The sequence below is a fragment of the Micropterus salmoides genome, unplaced genomic scaffold (assembly GCF_014851395.1).
Source record: "Micropterus salmoides isolate LMB-PRFRI ecotype aquatic unplaced genomic scaffold, ASM1485139v1 Ms_hic_scaffold_5, whole genome shotgun sequence".
Classification (NCBI taxonomy): domain Eukaryota; kingdom Metazoa; phylum Chordata; class Actinopteri; order Centrarchiformes; family Centrarchidae; genus Micropterus; species Micropterus salmoides.
This window is the reverse complement of record NW_024044237.1, coordinates 21072447-21091543: the sequence shown is the minus strand read 5'-3', so window position 1 is coordinate 21091543 and position 19097 is coordinate 21072447. Positions and strand designations below refer to the sequence as shown.

The 19097-nt window shown below is 39.1% G+C and overlaps 1 protein-coding gene across 2 annotated transcripts; it reads right to left on the bottom strand.

Moving 5' to 3' along the window:
* Positions 1 to 809: 809 nt before the first annotated feature.
* On the bottom strand, positions 810 to 19039 carry zgc:152774 (uncharacterized protein LOC553526 homolog). Of its 2 annotated transcripts, XM_038698805.1 has the most exons (17): positions 18889 to 19039; positions 18710 to 18782; positions 15304 to 15436; positions 12498 to 12718; positions 12111 to 12258; positions 11031 to 11184; positions 9080 to 9208; positions 7767 to 7886; positions 7546 to 7649; positions 7061 to 7189; positions 5783 to 5899; positions 5234 to 5311; positions 4166 to 4205; positions 3644 to 4041; positions 2549 to 3032; positions 2092 to 2255; positions 810 to 1551 (listed from the first exon to the last, which is right to left on the bottom strand). In XM_038698805.1, exons 1-17 carry the CDS (start codon positions 18925 to 18927, stop codon positions 1395 to 1397), a joined length of 2688 nt encoding a protein of 895 aa, XP_038554733.1. In that variant the 5' UTR covers positions 18928 to 19039; the 3' UTR covers positions 810 to 1394. The 2 variants fall into 2 exon arrangements, with proteins under 2 accessions (XP_038554733.1, XP_038554734.1); XM_038698806.1 differs by lacking the exons at positions 18710 to 18782; positions 18889 to 19039 and adding an exon at positions 17200 to 18636.
* Positions 19040 to 19097: the final 58 nt, after the last annotated feature.

The window sequence follows — 19097 nt, the reverse complement described above, 5'->3', positions numbered from 1 at the left end:
TACATAAATATAAAACAGAGGGCTAATCTTCTATCGCATTTTTAATAAGGCACCCATTATAATACACAAATAAAAATGTTGGGCTGCCAGGTTGTGAAAGATTCCTTTATCTGGTGTTGATCCTGCTCCAGCAACTTTTATTCACTTATGTGAAAATGGGAAACATAGGACCATTATGGATTGCCAACATTTATAACTGCGTTATCACAAAACAGACAGGGTAAAAACCAGCTAAATGATTGTTGTTGTTAATGTTTATAACTGACCTATAAAGCATTAATAACCCTTAATGAAGCCATTAGTTACAACTGATAAACCTTTTATAAAGTCTGGCTTATTTGGTCATGGTACCCTAGTTGGACAAGATAGACAGATAGTCAAACACACAGCTGTAAATAGGAGTATGTCAATCTATGAAAAAATATTATAAAATTTCCCTAAAATTATTATATTAACAATTTGTCCAAACTGTAACCAGAGCTTTTGGCTGACTGTATGCTGCGCTTGTAATGTTGTAGCCTAATACATAACTGTACCAGAATACAATAATAACCCAAACATCACAAGGAACATATAATAGAATTAGAACAAAACAGCAAATATGGTCAAATGTAATGACAGGAGGATTTTCGAGGTCACCACAATTTAAACACTCAAAATGTGGAGATTGCAAGCATGTTTTTTTTAATTATTAGGCGTCATTGCCACCTTGTGGCAAATAAGATGTACTGCAGAAGTTCAGCATTTTGCCTTGGACAAAGAGCACAGTGTTGATGAACCAACTGAAAATGAAGAGGCAGGGTACAATAAAATGTTTCAGTATTTTAATGCAAACGTTTATAAAGGATATGTGAACAAATCTAGAAACAAGCATTCCTTCATGACACTCTAATGCCACGCATGTATAAAAACTGGTTTAAATAGTCAATAAAAACTTAAGCCAAGCAAATAACAGCAGCGCATAGCACTTTTTTCAAATGAAGAGCTTGGTTAAAATTAAAAAGCTAATTTTTGTACAGAAATGGGGCTGGCCGGCTCACAACAAAGTTTGAAAATGATGTGACAAAAAAAAGTGTGTGTAGCCAATGAACGCTGGGTATTACAACTCTGAATTGGATAAAACATTTTCAAACATAGTTTTTCTTCCTCTAGATTAAGTTAAAATATTCTCTCTGAGTGACTAAAACCAGCTGCAGATTGTTGTTTCTATTAAGACGTCAAACCGATGAACGTAAGAATATAAAAACATTATATTATGGAGTTCATCCACAAGCACCTCCAGTAATGAAGAATAAAGTGAAAATGACATTACTTTCCAAGTGACCACTAGAATATAATTATTACCATATGCTGTATATTTAGCATTTGGCATAATAATAAGCAAACAGTACTGATCATAGTTTCAGTGAGTTGACCTCTACGATCTGCTGCAGGATATTGTCGACGTCTGTGGTCTCCAGACTGATGCCAGCCAGGTCCAGTTGGGGCAGCAGAGCCGTGAGAAGCACCACCACGTTGTTACGGATGCCACGCAGATTCTCCTGTGCCGATCTGATTGGGGAACCGCTTTACCATTAAACATTTCAGTCACTCGGTAAATTTTATTTTATTTTATTCACACATCAGTAAACATGGAGACCAAGGTCTAAAGATGTGTTTAGAAAATGACATCACTTCACTTAAATGTTAAAAAACGAGAAGTGAGAGAAAAAAAAAATAGTACGTTGGTAAAGGTAGCAGCTGGCATTCATACTAAGATTGGTTTATCTGTTAAATAGGAAATTCCTCTAAAAACCAAGATTGTATACTGTAGCTATATAGAGACAGTTGTTTGTCATGCTTGGAAAGTCTAACTTAACAAAATTACACAAAGGCAAACCGCAGTCTAGGCTGATGTTCATTCAGCTATTTCTTCATGTGTACTTATTTTGCATGTACTGGATTTTGTTTTACCTCTATCCTCTACCGAGATCTATAAATAAAAGCTGTGACTGAGTACCTAACTTCTGACCAGTACACTAACTCACTGTCAACCAGCATCAGCCAAACACAAAAATGCAAGGAGAACTCAACGTGTACATGAATACACACCTGCCGTCTTCACAGGCCTCACTTTCACTGACTCTCGTCCTGCTCTGAGTTTCCGTCTTCTCCTTCCTGGGTCTGTTTGGGTCAGGCAGCTCCTTCTGCCCACATACAGCTCTCTGACTCTGAGCTCCTGGAGTCTGGGCCCGGCTGCTGGAAGAAGAGGAGCTCTGATGCAGAGGAAGGACAGCAGAATGTTACTTAGATCTCGCCGTTAGATTCTTCCTTTCCGTCGATTAATGAGTCTGAGCAGATGTAGGTGACCTTGAATCACAATCGCATTTTAGGTCACCTTATAAGTTCTTCTTCTCAAGCACTGTGGTCATATATTGTAATATAGCACTCTGAGCTCTGTTGGTCAGCCTTTCCATGCTTCCCTATTAATTTCCTTTACAGCAAATATGTTTTGTAATTTTTCGTCATCATAATGAATCTAAAATACAGATATACAAACTCTGCTGACCTCAGCCACGTCCGTCTGGCAGCCGACCTCCCTGCTGGTTCCTTCTGGCTTTTCAGCGCTGCTATCAGCAGTTGTCATCGTGCCTTGAGTTGTCTTTGTGATTTCCAGACCTAGAAGCCTCCGCAGCCTCTGGGTCTCTTTCTCCAACCCAGTCAGCTTCTGCGCGTTAGCCTCCCGGTCACTCCCTTCCGGAGGCAGCGGTCTGCTCCACGGCCCTTCTGTTCGACTCAGTGGAGACACCATCACAGTCTGGGTGGAGGGGAGCGAGTGGGTCCAAGTGAGGCTGGCCGGGGTTCGCTGTACCGCGTCACCTGGTTTCTCTCCTCGGCTGCTGCTGTCCTGCTTGGACTTCCTCAAAGACAGTGTATTGGGTTTCTCAGGATTCATCTCTTCTGCCATGTTTTCTGAGTCCGGTTGTGGCTCCCCCCAAAGGCATGGCTTCTTTTTCACACGGTATAACAATGATCCTGATTTCCTTTTGTGGCTACAGAGAACAAAAGCTAGTGAGTTTGTTTGAAGACCAATACTGTGTGAAAATTCTGTAACTTCTGTAACTGTATAATTGGAAAAATGCCAGCGCATCTTCTCCGTATTGTGTTTACTGTCAATTAATGTCATGTTCATAGCAGTGTCAGTAATGCTTAATAGCCACCTCTAATGACTTAGCTTATCACCCACAAAATTGTCTGCCACCCTAGAGTGATTTGGCTCTGTGCTCTTGAAACATCATACAACAGTCGGCAAAGCCTTTAAATTGTCTGTGGAGGAGAACTCTGGCTGTTGTACAAGCACACCTTTATATCAGATTTGAGCATCAACAGCCAAAAGGCCTTGCCTCCAGAACAATGTTCTCAAAAACGACACCCAGAAATAACCAAACACTGATGTAAAAGGAAATGTCTAAAATAACACCTTGAACTGTGTCATTTATCAGATGAACTCCCAACTGCATTAACACACACAACTTTATTGTGGAGTCTTTGTAAGTTTCTCATGTGGAACTGAATCGACAGTGGATTTCCTTTTGCAAAAGATGGCACTACTGTGAAATACACTGTGCAGTATTTTAAAGGATGTACTTGCATCCTACTCCACCTTAATGTGTCTGTCTTCCCCTCCTCTCTTTCCAACGGCTCCATGTTGGTGTCCTTCCTTTTGTCTCTCTCTTCATCGTCAAGCCTTTGATTGTTTGTCTCATTTTCCACATGTGCCTGCTCTTCTGTGACTCCTGCGTTGTCTTTAATGACTGAGTCTCTTCCAATGTGCTTGTGCTGTGTGTGTGTGACTTCATCTGTCTGTGCATCATCATGTGCGTGTGGGTCTGTACAATCATCTGCCAGGTGATCTGTGTTTGTCTCATCTTGGTCTAGTGTGTTTTCCACTGTGTGTCTTCGATCTGCTGTTCTTATGAGCTCAGGTGTGTGTGTGGGCTGGCTCGGCTCTGATGAACTGCGTGAGAGGATTTGATGTTTTTGCTGCTGGACCACACACACCTGCAACACAAACAACCAGGAACACTTACAATACACGCAGTATATCCAGAAGTGGTACAGCGAAACAGTGCACTGGTACCTTTACCTATAGAAATTTGCTTAAAGGTTCTAATTTTTCACCTACCTCCATTGATTTTTCTCGTTTTCTGGTTTTGGGATGCTCCCTGTGAGAAAAAAAACAGATTAAAGAGTTGAGAGGGACAGACACTCAAAATATGGCAAGGTTTAAGTCTAAGAAACTAAATGTTTCATGGCTTGCCTTGACAAATATAATTCATCTCTGTGATTATTCTGAAACAACAAGAACTCTTTTTGTGATTTTTAGCATGAAGGGTCAGCAGGCATAAAAAGGCAAGTCTAAAATGCGCAGTACACTGTTTGGTGTTATGTAATTATGTAACATATGTATATGTGTTCAAGCCTCAAGGCACGATGGGACATCTTGAGCAGAGAAATGCAAGCATGTAAATAATTTTGTGGAGAAATTGTTATTGTGTACATAATTTAATTTAAGAAAACAAAAATCTATTCTTGCTCCAAAACTGTGTTTGCTGTCATCCAAATAAGTTTTACTAATTTGCCCTCTCTCCTGCTCTCTGTGCTCCCAAACCCTTGGGCACTTCTCTGTGGATGCCCCAGTTACAGCCAATCAGAAAACTGCAGTAGGTCATTTCTGATTGGCTTTTTTGTCTCCAATCCAATTGGTAGAATGATTATTGGTTACTATGAAAGTAGGTAAGCACTAGAAAAACAGATAGTAGCCCTTCAGCATTAGCCATAGTCTAATGAAATGTTTTATGATATTTTTTACTTTTTATATACATGACATTAGATTGTAAGTTAGTCTGTACTTAATTAGCTTGCAACCTAGTTATCTATCCAAAGTTATCTAGCTTTATTCTGAATAAAATGTCACCATGTTTGGAAAAACAAAAAAAGTCCTTCTGTGTCGATCATAGTCAGGCTGGAGTATAGCAGAACTAGAGTTCTCTCAGCTTGTCAGACAGAAATACACAGTCACGTGGGCAACCACCGGAAATAAGAGCATGAAACTGACAGATGGAAACCACAAAATGGCATGTGAACCCACATACACAAGCAGGCGTGCAGTGCAGAGGGAGCAGTATGAAACGTCCATTTGTGAATTCACACACACACACACACACACTTTGAGAAAGAAATGGGAATTTACTGCTTCTTGTGGGTTTTCTGGTAGCTCGGTGCTAACAGCTCCTCACTTTCTTCTGCTTCCTCTGGTGTCAAACAGCTTCTGAAAGACACAGAGATCTGGCTTAGCAACTCAACTACTGCTAAAGTTAGACTCAGGGCCTTCCGGCTACAGCCGACACAAACACTTTAACTGTTGAGGCACATGTAGATTTCTTGAGTCTTACATCACTACTTTAAGCTTACACTAGTGAGGTTTTGCAACTTACAAATCAATCAGGGATTTAAACATGTGATTACTCATTTATTTTGGGGCATTTAAATCTTTTATTATAGACATATTAGAGACATTGTAGAGATATGACAGGAATCCAGGGAGACAGAGATACAATAAAGGTCCCCAACAAAAGTCCAATCCAAGATAACCCTGATGATGTCACTTAGCAGAGTGCTCCTTTAATACTTTATAAATGTTGAGTGTGGAATAATTGTTACTTTTATGTTTGTTTGATTGTGACAGTTATTCAATTAAAAAAAACAATAATGCAGGAAAGCCATAATTAGAAATACACACTTGTAACGTGGATTGGGGTTCTGGCTGCAGGTCCAGCTTTCAGGAACCAGTTTATAATGATTTGCAGAGACGCTTCGCCACTTCAGGCACTCTTCACACTGTAACCACATGGGTGCCCTGTAAATACAGACATACGTGTGTGAGAACTGTCAGTAAACAGAAGCTGGCATTAGCGGGGAATTCCCCAAAGTATTATTAAATATTTTAAAATGATCTCAGTGAGTCTACATTTGTATACAGCAATGTTTCTGATCAAGAGCATCTAGTGGAAACCGCTTATAATGATCATCTCTAGTGATCATATATACACTTATATGGATCAAACATGGAACAGAATCATTCCTATACAAATGCTATCATCATTTTATAATAATAATCTTGTAATAGTCAAGTAGTAGCATATAGTGCTCATTTTGGGTCTTTTCATACATGACAAAAAATGGAAAGAAATCAGAATATTGTATGAATACGTTTGTATTCAAACTCTGCTACTGGTCAGTTTTGTTTTTTTTAATCTTTTCTTCATTTTATTTTCATGACTGAAACCACAGCCAAGCTTTGGCTTAGTAGCTTATTGACACTACTGACTTTACTGTATCTGTAAACAGCACAATACGGTTTTAGGCTATAACCTAATTATAACCTGAACTATAGTAAGCTATATTTTATACACAGTACAGTATTAATGTGTAGTGCATATCAATTACACACAGTACAGTAATTTAATTTGTACAGTAATTTGAAAACATTTTAAACAGCTGCACTGTTGAAAGTCAATAAAATTAGAAATAAAGAAAAAATAATAATTCGGTTATAATAATTATCCGCCTTTAGTGATCAATTTGACCTGGACAGATGACATCGATTACCACGGTACAAGCTAAAAATATTTTTCGGTTTCTAGTTCAGTACACCATATAAACAAAGCTCAAAAGGCTATAAAGGCATCCAGTCCACATGTTTTCTCTTCTATGCTAATGTCAACAGAGCCGGTCCAGAAGCAGCATCTCAATCCTCTGGTTTCACGCTTTGGAAAAGAATGATTTATTTTCAGTTTCAGTTGAACTGACAAGTTCCTACATGTGAGGGTTATCAACGGATCTTTTACCGTCGTTTTCCATAAAAGGTAAGGAGAACGTGGACAAATTGTTTTCACTCTTCCTGTGGTTTTATCAGTTTTGGGTACAGCCAGACGAACCAGATGAACTTGTTTTTTGAACATCTAATAACGTTAAGCGCCTTTTATGTATTTCGGAGACAAGTTATGAAAACACTCACTCGGCATGGTCATGCTCGCCTTCATTTTCATCTCTCTCTAGAGCCTGAAACTCTCGCTCTCTTGCCTTCTTCTCTGTCACCTCTTTCCAGTAGTCGTTGAGTTTTAGGCCCAATGCACCAAGGGTGAGTCTTGGGAGAAGGAAAAGACAACACATTTCTTCAGATGTTTTAAACAAGGTCTGCTCCTCTACTTTGTGGCCAAAACAACTTTAACAATACTGGGATCAATGTCAAGATTTCAGCTGTGGTCAGCTGTTCAGCTATAATGCACTCACATTTGCGGAAATTCTAAACACTTCCAGGAAGAAAGTCAGTGGTGCTATGTTTGCTCAGAACTTTGCGAATACAGTGTGTAGCAGTATTTTCTGCCCTTATCTGCTGTATGTCAACCATCAACCTAAAAAGCTGGATACTCTATAGCTCATTTTAGCACAAAACATCTTGTGTCTGTCTGCTTTTGTTTGTTTTGTATGTGTATGTTGTACCTGTATTCTTTGGTGTATTCAAAGTCTTGCTTGTTGTGAGCTGGTTTGAGAAAGTTACACTCAATGATACCGATGACCCCGACTCCCGCCCTTTGACCTGAAGTCTGTGGGACATTGGGAAGTGACATTTAAGCAAAGGCAGGTATCCATTAATACAGCATTTGGATGCAAACATTGCATTTGTCAGGCATAAAGAGATACAGTAAATAATTTTCCTCTACCTTCAGCTGGCAGCCCACTTTCTCGTAGGCTTTAATGAGTCGGTTCTTGTGGTACATCATGATGCCGTAGTGGTCCTTGTTTTTCGGGTTCAGCCCAAAAGTCACCTTTACCTTCTCTTTCTGACAAACACCAGTCAAGGTTAACAGCACTGGACATTGGAAGGTTTAGAATAATATCAGGTAATCTAAATATTTTGCAAGCTCAAGATATCAGTGGCGAACAGAAGCAAAAGCCACATTATACAGTTTGTGGTTGATATTAATTAAAGGAATAAAATAGTACCTGCAATTATTGAAACTACAATACATTTTCAATGAAAGGAGGCAATTTTTTTAACAGAAAAAAATGGGGAAAACTGAACAGTGCATTAAGGAAAAGGTTTGAAACTGCAAAAATGTTAGCTCCACACTGCTCACCAACTTGAGACACGTGAGTGTTGAGTGAATATCTTCATCACTAGTGCCGATAAGATAGCCGATCAATACGTTTTTTTGAGAAAGATCAGTTCATTTCACAAGAGAAGCCACTGTTTTAAAATGTTAATTGTTGTCTATACACGAGAATTTTGGTAGGCCATTTTTGGTTTAAATCTGACCAGACATTTAATACCAGCTTTCAGTACTTGACCGTTTTCATTCCTCTGTGCTACAGACAGATTTCAGTTGGTACCAAAAAAAGTATCAAGATGTCAGACATTCAACAAGCATGTTTCATCTGTGCCCAGACTCGCATCTCCAAATTACAGAAATCACTTACTATTAACATTAGTTGTTTAAAGTAGGCATTGTAGATTTAAAATACAGCATAATTCTGCATTTATAATATCTATCTATCTCTATATCTATCTATCTATCTATATATATCTTACCTATCCTACTTATATTTCCAGAGCAAATGTGTCTTTTCATTAAAAAACAAAAAACTGCTAACAAACACCCCTGACAGCTTAGAGAGAGGTGCATTCGAACTGTGTAGAAAAGGTCCATGTAATTGCCTAATTTATTTTAACTTTCATTCTTGTTATGTGCAACAAGTTTGGCCTTGCCAAAACAAAAACAACAGAAAGGCTTTCCCAGGCTACAGCAAAGTCACACTGCCAAAATTCTCATTTTACAACAACAAGAATTATGAAAGCGAAACAATAATGCATTCTAAAGAGATATGAAAACCACATGAATTGAATCTGTGCCGCTTGTTTTCATTTTCCCTTCTCAAACATCTGTTAAATATTGTAGATATTTTGGACTTTGCAGACAATTAATTGGCTTTATAACACCACACACAGGGAAACATACAGATAGTGTAGGGATACACTGAAGTGGGGTTTGTACACATCATGCTCAATGTGGGTCAGCCTCTTCGACACCAGCTTCGCCAGATTCTTCTTGCCCCTCAGTATAATCTGTGTCCTTGGCTTCAGATACAAGATACTGAGGTAGGCCTGAGACGAACAGAGAAACAGACAGAGAGAGTGTATAAAAAGTAAGACATTTCAAATTTAAAACACCTACTGTTCATTCGTCTTTTTGGTCTGACACCATCTGTTAACACTCATTTTGATATCTTAGCCTGAGGGTACATTATTTAAGCTTAAGACGCTCTTACATGCTCTAAACGGCATGTAATTATGAATCATACAATGATTCTAAGATTGTCAAAACAGAGATGGGATTTTTGAACCACTTACAATTTCAATGTGGCTTTAACATGAAACTCGGTCAGTGTCACTACAAAACCACAGGTACATCTCGGGGTAGTAAAAGTACTCAGGTTGTGCTTGAAACTGTCAAATACACACACACACACACACACACACACACACACACACACATAACTACCCTAACCCTAACTTAAGTATGCTATGTAGTGTAGGGGCTTACCCAAACCTTTACCACAACCACCTCATCACTTACCCTTAAATCTACTGTAATTCATTAAAAGCTTGTATCTTGCATTGTGGTGATTTTTTCTTTTCCAGGTAAATTGAAGAATGACCTAGTCCTACATGGGTTGAAAAAAATCTCTAAATTCTTAAAGAGGTGGTATTATGGTTTTTTGCTTTTTCCCTCTCCTTTATTGAGTTATATATCTTTTTGTGCATGTAATAGGTTTGCAAAGTGAAAAAGCCCAAAGTCCACCCCAAAGTGAGTTCCCATCTCCCACAGAAAACACTGCTCTGAACTGCCTGAAAATAGCTGGTTTGTAGTCAAGCCTTTACTTCCCTGTCTTGTGACATCACAATGAAAATACGTGTCATAATGCTCGCTGAGCGACTAGTCCGACACGGCCTCAAAAACACCAGTGGAAAAACAATGAGCTGCAGCGCCCACCTCTCCTCTCCCTTCCAAACACTAGCTACCCTCCAGGCAGTCAATGGACATGAAGTTGTTACAGTGATGTAGAGACAGAGCTTGATTAAAACTTTATGGATGAAAAATACTTTTGTTACAGATTAATAACTCACCACTCTGAAACTCTTGCTCCAGTCCAAATTGTCAACCTGGTCGGCAACATATAGCCTACAGCTGAATCGAAGCTGTTTGCGGTCTTTTCGCTGGCCTGCCCTTCTCTGTTTCTGATTAACTAGGAACTGTGCATGTGCAACTCCCAACAAAGATCATTTATAGACAAGATGTATCACTCCATAAGCTAAAAACGAAGCCTTTAACACAGGGTGAAAAGAGGAGCTGCAGCAATGTACAGTATGACAGAAATTATTGTGTTTTTCGAAAATTAAACCATGTAAACCTAAATAAGATTTTGAACCTGAAAATGAGCATAATACCACCTCTATAAAATAAATAAACCACTGAAAATCCACTTGAATATCTGAAAAATTCATTGCTGAAAGCAGCAGGGCAGCAAAAATATGTTTTAATAAAATCCTGTGATATGATCAAAAGCTCAAGAACAGCTACCAAATGGACCTTGTTTTGTCAATTTCTACACTGTTTGGTGTGATTTAGCAATGAAACTGAACTTCCTTGGATGACAGAATTCTTCTTATCCACTTGTTGGAAAGAATATTAAACACCAAACACTATGAAGACACTAAACAGGAAGAGAATGCTATTTTGACAATAGAACCAGAGTTAAAGATGTCCTGATGTGTTTCTTGCAATAGCAGGTGGAACATCCAACATCCTTATATACTCCTCAGTGAAGAAAGAAGAAGAAGGGACATTTTGTATCTTTGTATGATGGGATTCAGGGGATTTATTCATAAATACTATCACACAGGTGACATACTCACTCATACTCACCCTGAGACTGTAGTGCATGTCTGGGATGTTCTGTTCGGCTCTCAGAGACCCACTGTTCCTCAGACCCTTCTTGAGCTCCTCGATCTGAATATCGGGCAAACGGAAGTCACTCACATCTGTCTCAAAGTCGATCTCTGGCTTGCCATCTTTGGCCCTTCAGGGTGACATATGAGGGAGCGGTTGTTAAAACTAGTAATGACACACTTTGCACCACTGCTCTCAGACTAGCAGTTTATCTAACACCTGCTGGATTTTCTGTTTTTTAAAGCTACATGAATGTGTTTAACGGGCACCACTGTCCAGACCAATTTGAGTGTAATCGCCTTATCCTGGAGTACAAGCAGCATGATTTTAATCTCTCTCTGGCTAATCTTGGTAAGTGCTTCACAGTTTTTGAAGGATCACAATGGAGACTCCAATGTAAAGAGGAAGTGAAAGAAAGTCTAAGAAACTCTTTAACATGAACCGTTGCTCTAAGCAGCCATTAGAGAACGTTTCTTATGAAAGCCACGAGAACAAAGGGCTTCACATTGTCTCTGCTCTTCATATGATGCTGATATGAGGGTTTGTTTTTGAATGTGTGTTGTTTTGCATTGATTTGTTTTAAATTATGCTTAAACAAATATCACATGTGTGTTCATGCTTATGTGCCGGCCTTTGTTGGAGTCTAGGTTTGCATATTCATCCGTCCCACATGCTGTATATTAGACCTAACCTCCACACATCTAGGAACTACAAACTCAAACCAAGAATGCTTTTGTGAACTCTACCTAAAGGAATATATTTTGGGTAACATGTTTACTGGCTGTGTTGCCAAGAGTTAGATGAGAAGATTGATACCGCTCTCATGTCAGTATGGTAAATATAAAGCTATAGCCAGGAAATGGTAAGCTTAGTATAAAGACTGAAAGGAGGAGGTCTGGCACTGTGCCTGAACCTCTAAAGCTCACTAATTAACACGTTATATCTTGGTTGTTTACTCCCTAGATATGAGAGTGGTGTTAGTCTTATCATATGAAACACGTCTGTTATCATTCACTTTTAACCTAAATTCAGCATGAGCAAATATGTGATTTGGACCTGCGGATGTTCCAGATTAATATCTTGGTGCCTTTTTTGGAGAGAATGGAGTCAAAGTGTGCATGTATCTGCTCCTGGGAAGTGATGATGGAGTGCTGGAGGATGGCTGCCAGACTGGCCTCCGAGTCCTCAGTCACCACCAGAGACTGTAACGCTCAGTTAAGGTCAGGACATAAAGGAATGTGTACACACAAAGTGAAAGAGCAAACAGCTCGATCTGCCAATTTGCATTTAAGACAATCACACTGTAAATTGTCATGCTAATGCACTTGATGGTTTCTAGTTATTACACCAAGAACTCATGAAGATACACTCATGCTGAGTAACAAACTATTGCACACACTTCTTATTTTTTCCTTCCCATGCCCATCACTTCATGAAGGATATTGGTTTGTTGGTTGAAGGGGACAATGGGGACAATGACAGCCTGGGCCTTGATGTTTTCCAGGTAGGTCTGAGACAGCATTCCCACAGTCTGGCAGCCGCCATTCTTGGTGAAGATGAGCGCATCGCGGCCCAGGCGCATGGAGCCAGACTTGAAACCGTTCCCGTACACGCCAATGGCCTGCTGACTGCCCTTACCTGAACCCTTTTCTGTAAATCCAAAGCTGGACATAATGGTGAAAGGGAGGGTGAGTCATCAATAATCAATCGTGATTTTTCAGAGCAAAGCTTCATATTGCGTCTTCCAAATGAGTAAATGTAAATGTAAACATTGCTTGTTTTGTCTAAAAGACAGTCCAAAGACATTTAGTAAATAATTATATAAATAACAGAGCAAAGTAGCAAATCCTCACATTTGAGAAACTGAAAGAAAAAAACGTTATTTACATACTTAAGTTAAATCTATGTTACTCAGTTACTGAAAAATCCACTAACAGGGGGTGCATTTCCCGTACAACCACGGATAGCATTGGTAGCATTGAATTATCTTGGTAAGATGCATCCTTAAACTAACCAACATCTGAAGTACAACTGTTTCCCAAAACTGTTGTACCTTGTTAGTCCCACCGTGACATAATTAGAACTAACTTGTTTTCAGATGTGTTTGCCTGTTTTTCACAGCATGAAACTCACAAAACGTTGTCATATTCTGCCTAAATATGTAAGTTGTGACCGATATTAAGTGACATTATTATGCTATAAGCTATAGCTATTTTATTATAGCAATAACAACATTTTAGAAGAAAGAATTAAGAACTACTAACGATTACGAGACATTTAGTAAAATAGGTTTTATCTGCAAGTATCTTCATTTCAACGAAAGCTCTCAGGGATTTGTTTATACTGCCGCATTCAGACCAAACGCGAATTTTCTCCTCGCGTGAGTACATTCGCTGCAAGTGTTCACACCACAAGGCGATTTTAACGTGATGACGTGTATAAACACAACTCGCCACTACTACAGCTGTATGAAACCAAAGTAAACATTTTGCTGTGATTAAATAGCAATAAATGGATCAAACTGATGCCGAAATAACTACAATATGATGCAGTTTTGTTAAACATATGAATTCATGCTTTGTCAGGTCTGTCAGCAAGACAGCAGGACAACAACTTCTAAAATGTTTGTTTTCTGAATGGAGTTCGGATCAATCAGGGCTATGCTATGCTAACTTGGTCCCAGTAAAGTACAACGATAGCTGGACTAAAGTTTCATACACATGTTTTCTGAACTCACCAGGTAGTTCAACCTCCTCGCTTTCTTGTCTCCCAGCAATGTCCAGTTTTGTCCGGTTTTTATATAAATATGAAGCAGTACCAAATGACGCTAACAACACTGAAACTGGATGTGCACGGAAACTAGCCGCTGAGAAGCTCGAGTGAAGATAAATCAACATTGTAATTATAAAAACTAAAGTAAAAAGCCAATTTAATAAAGGTAGTTTACTCCGAGCTCCTCCCTCGAGTAAACGGCGTAGTTGTAAGAGGAAAATCCAGTCCGACCATGGGTGTTTATTCGTCCGAAAGCTGGAGCGCTGCTCCCTGCTCCCCTAGCCCAAGTTTAGCAGCTCTCAGCCGGCCTGCAGATTTTCAATCGCCCGCTCTCCCTGGCCCTCTCCACACAACGCTCTGAAGCTGTCGGTGACGTACGGACAATCTCAACGTTGATAGGCTATCGCAACACAGCGTCATGCGAATTTCTCTCTTGAGTTAAAAATCGTCACCTACACTGAACGCTCGCTTCGCTTTTGGTCTGAAAGCGCCATTACAGTACTTTCATGAATTTTATGCTGTCCCTTTTTATATTTATGTTTGTAATGAAGACTAGAGAACATCCATCTTCCTCGTAGTCCTAGAAATGTTTACATGAAGGTATCATTAAAAGTCTTGTCTTTACTTTTTCGGTTTTGTCCTTTAACATTTGTACTGGGTGACTGGGTAAATTAAGTTATTGTGAACAGATGGGTAATTTGTGAGAAAAACACCTGCTTTTTGTAGATGGTCTGCACTACTTACTTAGTACTGAATTAATGCAACCTTACCCATGACCGACAAATACATTTAAAATAATTTTTACAACTGCAATTAAAAAAAACTTTGCCTGAAATATATTTGTATAGCAGGGTTATCTAACATTCCCTGCTCACACACATTACATCCACCTCCTAAGACTGCATTTTCCGCTATCTGTGACGTAGTCACCATGAACTGAGCTTCTACCACAGGTCAGGAGCTGTAGTTTGAACTATGCAACTTAACGACAGTAGTTGCGGAAGTTCGTCAGAACTATGGTTTCGGGGAACACCTACATCGCTTAACGATGGTTCGTACCACGTAAGTTACCAACTTAGTTACCTCCATAGTTCGAACTAGGGTTTTGGGAAACAGCTGCGTTGCAACTGCATATTTCCAACCAAGGAAGTTGCTACCATAGTTAGCAATGATGCTTTTGGGAAACACACCCAGGTTCAGTTCTTTGTTTATTGGTGTCACATGTTTATTTGTGTGTACTGTGTGAATATGATGGACACTGTGACATGAGGGTCTTTGTGGTTGAATGTGTGTGTGTGTGTGTGTGTGTGTGTGGTATGAGAAAGAATACAACATGTACATACAACAAATGCTGGTGAGTCACTCTCTGCGGTTAAAATACAGAAGAAACTATGTCAGTGTGAATGATTACATTTCTGTTGCAACATGCCATTACATTTTTGATGTGTTTTTCATTTACATGTCAACTTCACCTTACCTGAGCATCTTGTGCAGTTTGCTGGGGGTCATGCCGCTGCCATTATCAGTGAAAGTTAGACAAAGGTGACCAGCTTCTTCAACTACATCTATCCAGATCTGTTTAGCAGACACACCTGGATCTGATGCATTGTCTACAACATGAGGGAAAGAAAACAATTAACAATAGGGAAAGAGAGACCGTCATACAGATTGTAGGGTGGAGGGAAGAGAGATTTTCTCATCTACCCTTCATTCACATTGATTTAGTGTTTCTGCTATGTGGTCCATTCATAGTAATTATAGATATATAAAAAACTATTACAATTCATTATTATTCAAGAAAAGTTTTGATTTATTATAACTTGTTTTTGTAGTGTTCACTCACACTTGGTGTTTATATCCCTTTTATTGGTAATAATAACCCTCCATTTCACCAATTACTGAGGACTGGGACCACAATTAGAAGTTGTAATTAGAAGAACAGTTTAACCAAATCACGATAAATGTCAAATCATTATTTCTTTTTTAGTTCAAAGGCAGAACCAGAGGTAGAACATTCAAAACAATTAAATTGAAAAGTTTTTTTTTTTACAAATATGAATGAGTAAAATGTTTTTTCAGTCCTATTTTCTAATAATAGAATAGAAAAATTAATACAAAAATTAATGAAAGCTACTGACTGATAGTCTAAAGTAATTTTACTTGTTTGCTGTGCACTTCATTAAACCAATATAAGAACTGATCACAGACGTGTAAGCACGCAGGAAGGCAAGAGAAATAAGTTACAACTCAGTATCGTTACATTCATTAGCCAATACCAACACAAAGCTTATTAGCAAAATTACCTACCACATAAATTTAAAATCCTTACAAATATATACATTCCTTACACATAATTGTTTCCACTTACGACTGGAGCTAAACTCAAGTTACACTCTCCCCGTTCAGCCTTATCAGTCCCTGTGAGCTCAGTGTGCTACCGTAACGTAGGCTACTATTTACCTTTCCTGTTACCTTTTTACTATCAATGTACGTTTGTCGCTACATTTAAACTTGTTCAAAATAAACTACTTCTGTGTTTACAGGAAATAACAAAACAAAAGCCGTAAAACAAACACTTACACTACACTTACATTTACAAACGGAAACCTTACTCATATGTATAGATGTGTTATTTTTCATTGATTTAAGACAGGTACACAAAAGCAGGCTTCTCATTTCTGGCTGGCGAATGTCTATTTTGGCAGCTGTAGCTAGCTAGCTAATAGCTAGAATAGCTGGAATAGCAGAATTAAGCAAACATTAGCTCAGTAAGTTGGTTGAAAATGCTGTTTCCTACTGACTTATTGTTTCAAGCTGACTTGTGTTAAATGGGGACCTTGAAAAAGGGTCTTAAGAACTTGATGCCTCCAGTGTGCCACAAGACTGAGGCTAAAACTGAGGCTAAAACTGAGGCTAAATGTTCCAGGCAAAAAGTCTATTCTCACTAGTTGATAATCCATGTGGCAGACATGGAAATAAAGAACCTTTTATTGCAGTGTAGATCAGCTAGACAGCTCTAGTACTAATTTGCCTTTGTTTTCTCTTCCAAACATCTTTGACACACCTGGGGGTTTGCTGATTGTCTGACATGTTTCTTGCTCCCTATGACTTCTTTTAGCAATGTCATGACATTCCCAAATAGCAGCAGTTGACTTGCTGAATAGCTACAGTGTTATTTGTACCACAAAGTGGGGTGAAAATTAAGCCCCAGGTTTTATAAAACTGTGATTGTTTTTTAAATCAATCAATCTAACTATAATCAAAACATATTTGAATAGCACCTTTAGAATACCAAGGTTTACAAATTTATTAAGTTTGTTGCTGCTTTTCACAAAATTCTCTTTTTTCCCTTTTCTGTTTATACTCTTCAGACCTTTTCCTCTTTGGCTGTCTCTCGGACATCTCTCCTTCTTCACAGTGCCTGGAGTCCAGCACGTTAGAATGTGCCAGTGTATAGAACTCTCTCTCCCTCTGTCATCTTCCCCACATCACTGCTGTGCACAAGCACTAACGACACCTATTGGTGATTGGCTGGAACAATGTTGTGTTGCAGGTTCCACACCAATTACTTTGTTTTCCATTTACACAGCCATGTAAGGAAAAACAAAAAAAAAATTTCAGAGCACACACAAAACGGAGAGCTAGAAAACCGTGAGCAAATATTCACTGAATTTACCAAAAAAGTGTATTGGATTACAATCACTTACTATCCCTTTAAGTGTTTCAGTAAACATGACAGTGAGCCAGCATGCACATACCAGGACCCTAAAACTGAAGCATCTAAATAGAATTCAGCCATCATTAATTTTATACATCTGTGATTTTCCTACCATCACATGTCAAATTTCAGGGAATGAAAGACAAATGCTATTAATGCTAATAAATATATAGTAAATTAAAGTTTGAGTTTACTTCTCTAATCTACCATGCATCTGTTTTTATGCGCTCCTTGCTTGACACCAATAAAGTGCATCTTTTTGCTTATGTCATATCTTGATCAACACCCTTCTGACAGCTGAACAAACATTAAACATAATATCCCCAGAGTTAATTTGCTGCAGGGCTGTCCAGCTTTTTGTGAATTATTGAGTCACTATTCTGAGAACCACAGGTACTCCCTTAATAACATTAGTTTTCCAATGCCAACATATGAACTCCCGATGTAACGCCCCTAACTCTGCACTCTTGTCACCTTGTCTTTACATTATCACGGAAGCAGTGATGTGCAGGGTGCACCTACATTTACACAGTCCACTCCCACAGATGTTCCTGCTAAAACTCAGCAGCCAACAGATGGTCAGCACGTCTGGACCAATGAGAGTGCACAGAGTGGAAAAACGACACATCAACAAATGTTGATCAAAGAGAAACAGAGTTTTGTATCACGTGGGGGGACATGTACAAATCATGGAGTGATTCTTAATGCTGGCCTCACTCTGTCCTTTTAAACACAAAGACCTATGGAGCCATGGTGATTCTATACATAGGGACTTTAAAACTTAACTACTGTTTACATGTTATTATAACTATATTATTAGTGAGATAACTGACAACATAAAGTACAATAAGCTCACTTTTCATTACTTAACAACATACTTATTACCATGAAACTCCCCTACGCCATACAGTCAGCAGACACTGACAATTATGTGAGGCACGTAGCAGTAATAAACTCGTCGAGGGTGTGGAACAGAAAGAGGAAGTCCATTCGGTCCATCTTAGCAGCAACACAAATGTCTGTTTAACGCAACAGTCCACTGTGCGTGCGACAGCGGAAGACTGCATGAAAACAATGAAAGTTGCAACAAGTTGCGCGCACCACGGCTGCAGGTGCACGGGACCACGCGAAGTTTCGATAATATTGATTCAATATTGTGACCTACCTATTAACTCTGCCACCGCGCTGAAAGGCCAGGTGTGACTTGTAGAGTTGCTGTTCAGGAAGGACGGGCTCATCTTGAAATGAAATTAAGAACAAGTCAGTGAGTTCGTTTCACTTTTAACTGTCATTCTTCTGCCTCTGAAGCAAAAGTCATACAAATAAAAAATGGGAAATACATACTGAACTCAGACGAATCCCATGTTCGCTTAACCTCGCCATGTTTCGCGACTGTGTATTTTGCCTCTCGTGTAGTCTGTCTGTTTTTTATGCGCGCAGGCACGTAACAAGACACAAGCAGTGGGCGTAGCGTCCTCCGGGCAAAGGAAGTCAAATGAGAGATAGCAGAAGACGAGTTCACTGGCTCACCATGATGTACACACACAGTGTAA

Excerpts from the sequence above, each read along its gene's own strand:
- zgc:152774 (XM_038698805.1), bottom strand. The coding sequence starts at position 18,927 with ATGGCGAGGTTAAGCGAACATGGGATTCGTCTGAGTTCA. Across the intron at positions 5,312-5,782 it reads AACCCCAATCCACGTTACAA|AAGCTGTTTGACACCAGAGG; the intron begins GTGTGTATTTCT and ends TGTGTCTTTCAG. Across the intron at positions 3,033-3,643 it reads GGGAAGACAGACACATTAAG|CCACAAAAGGAAATCAGGAT; the intron begins GTGGAGTAGGAT and ends TGTTCTCTGTAG.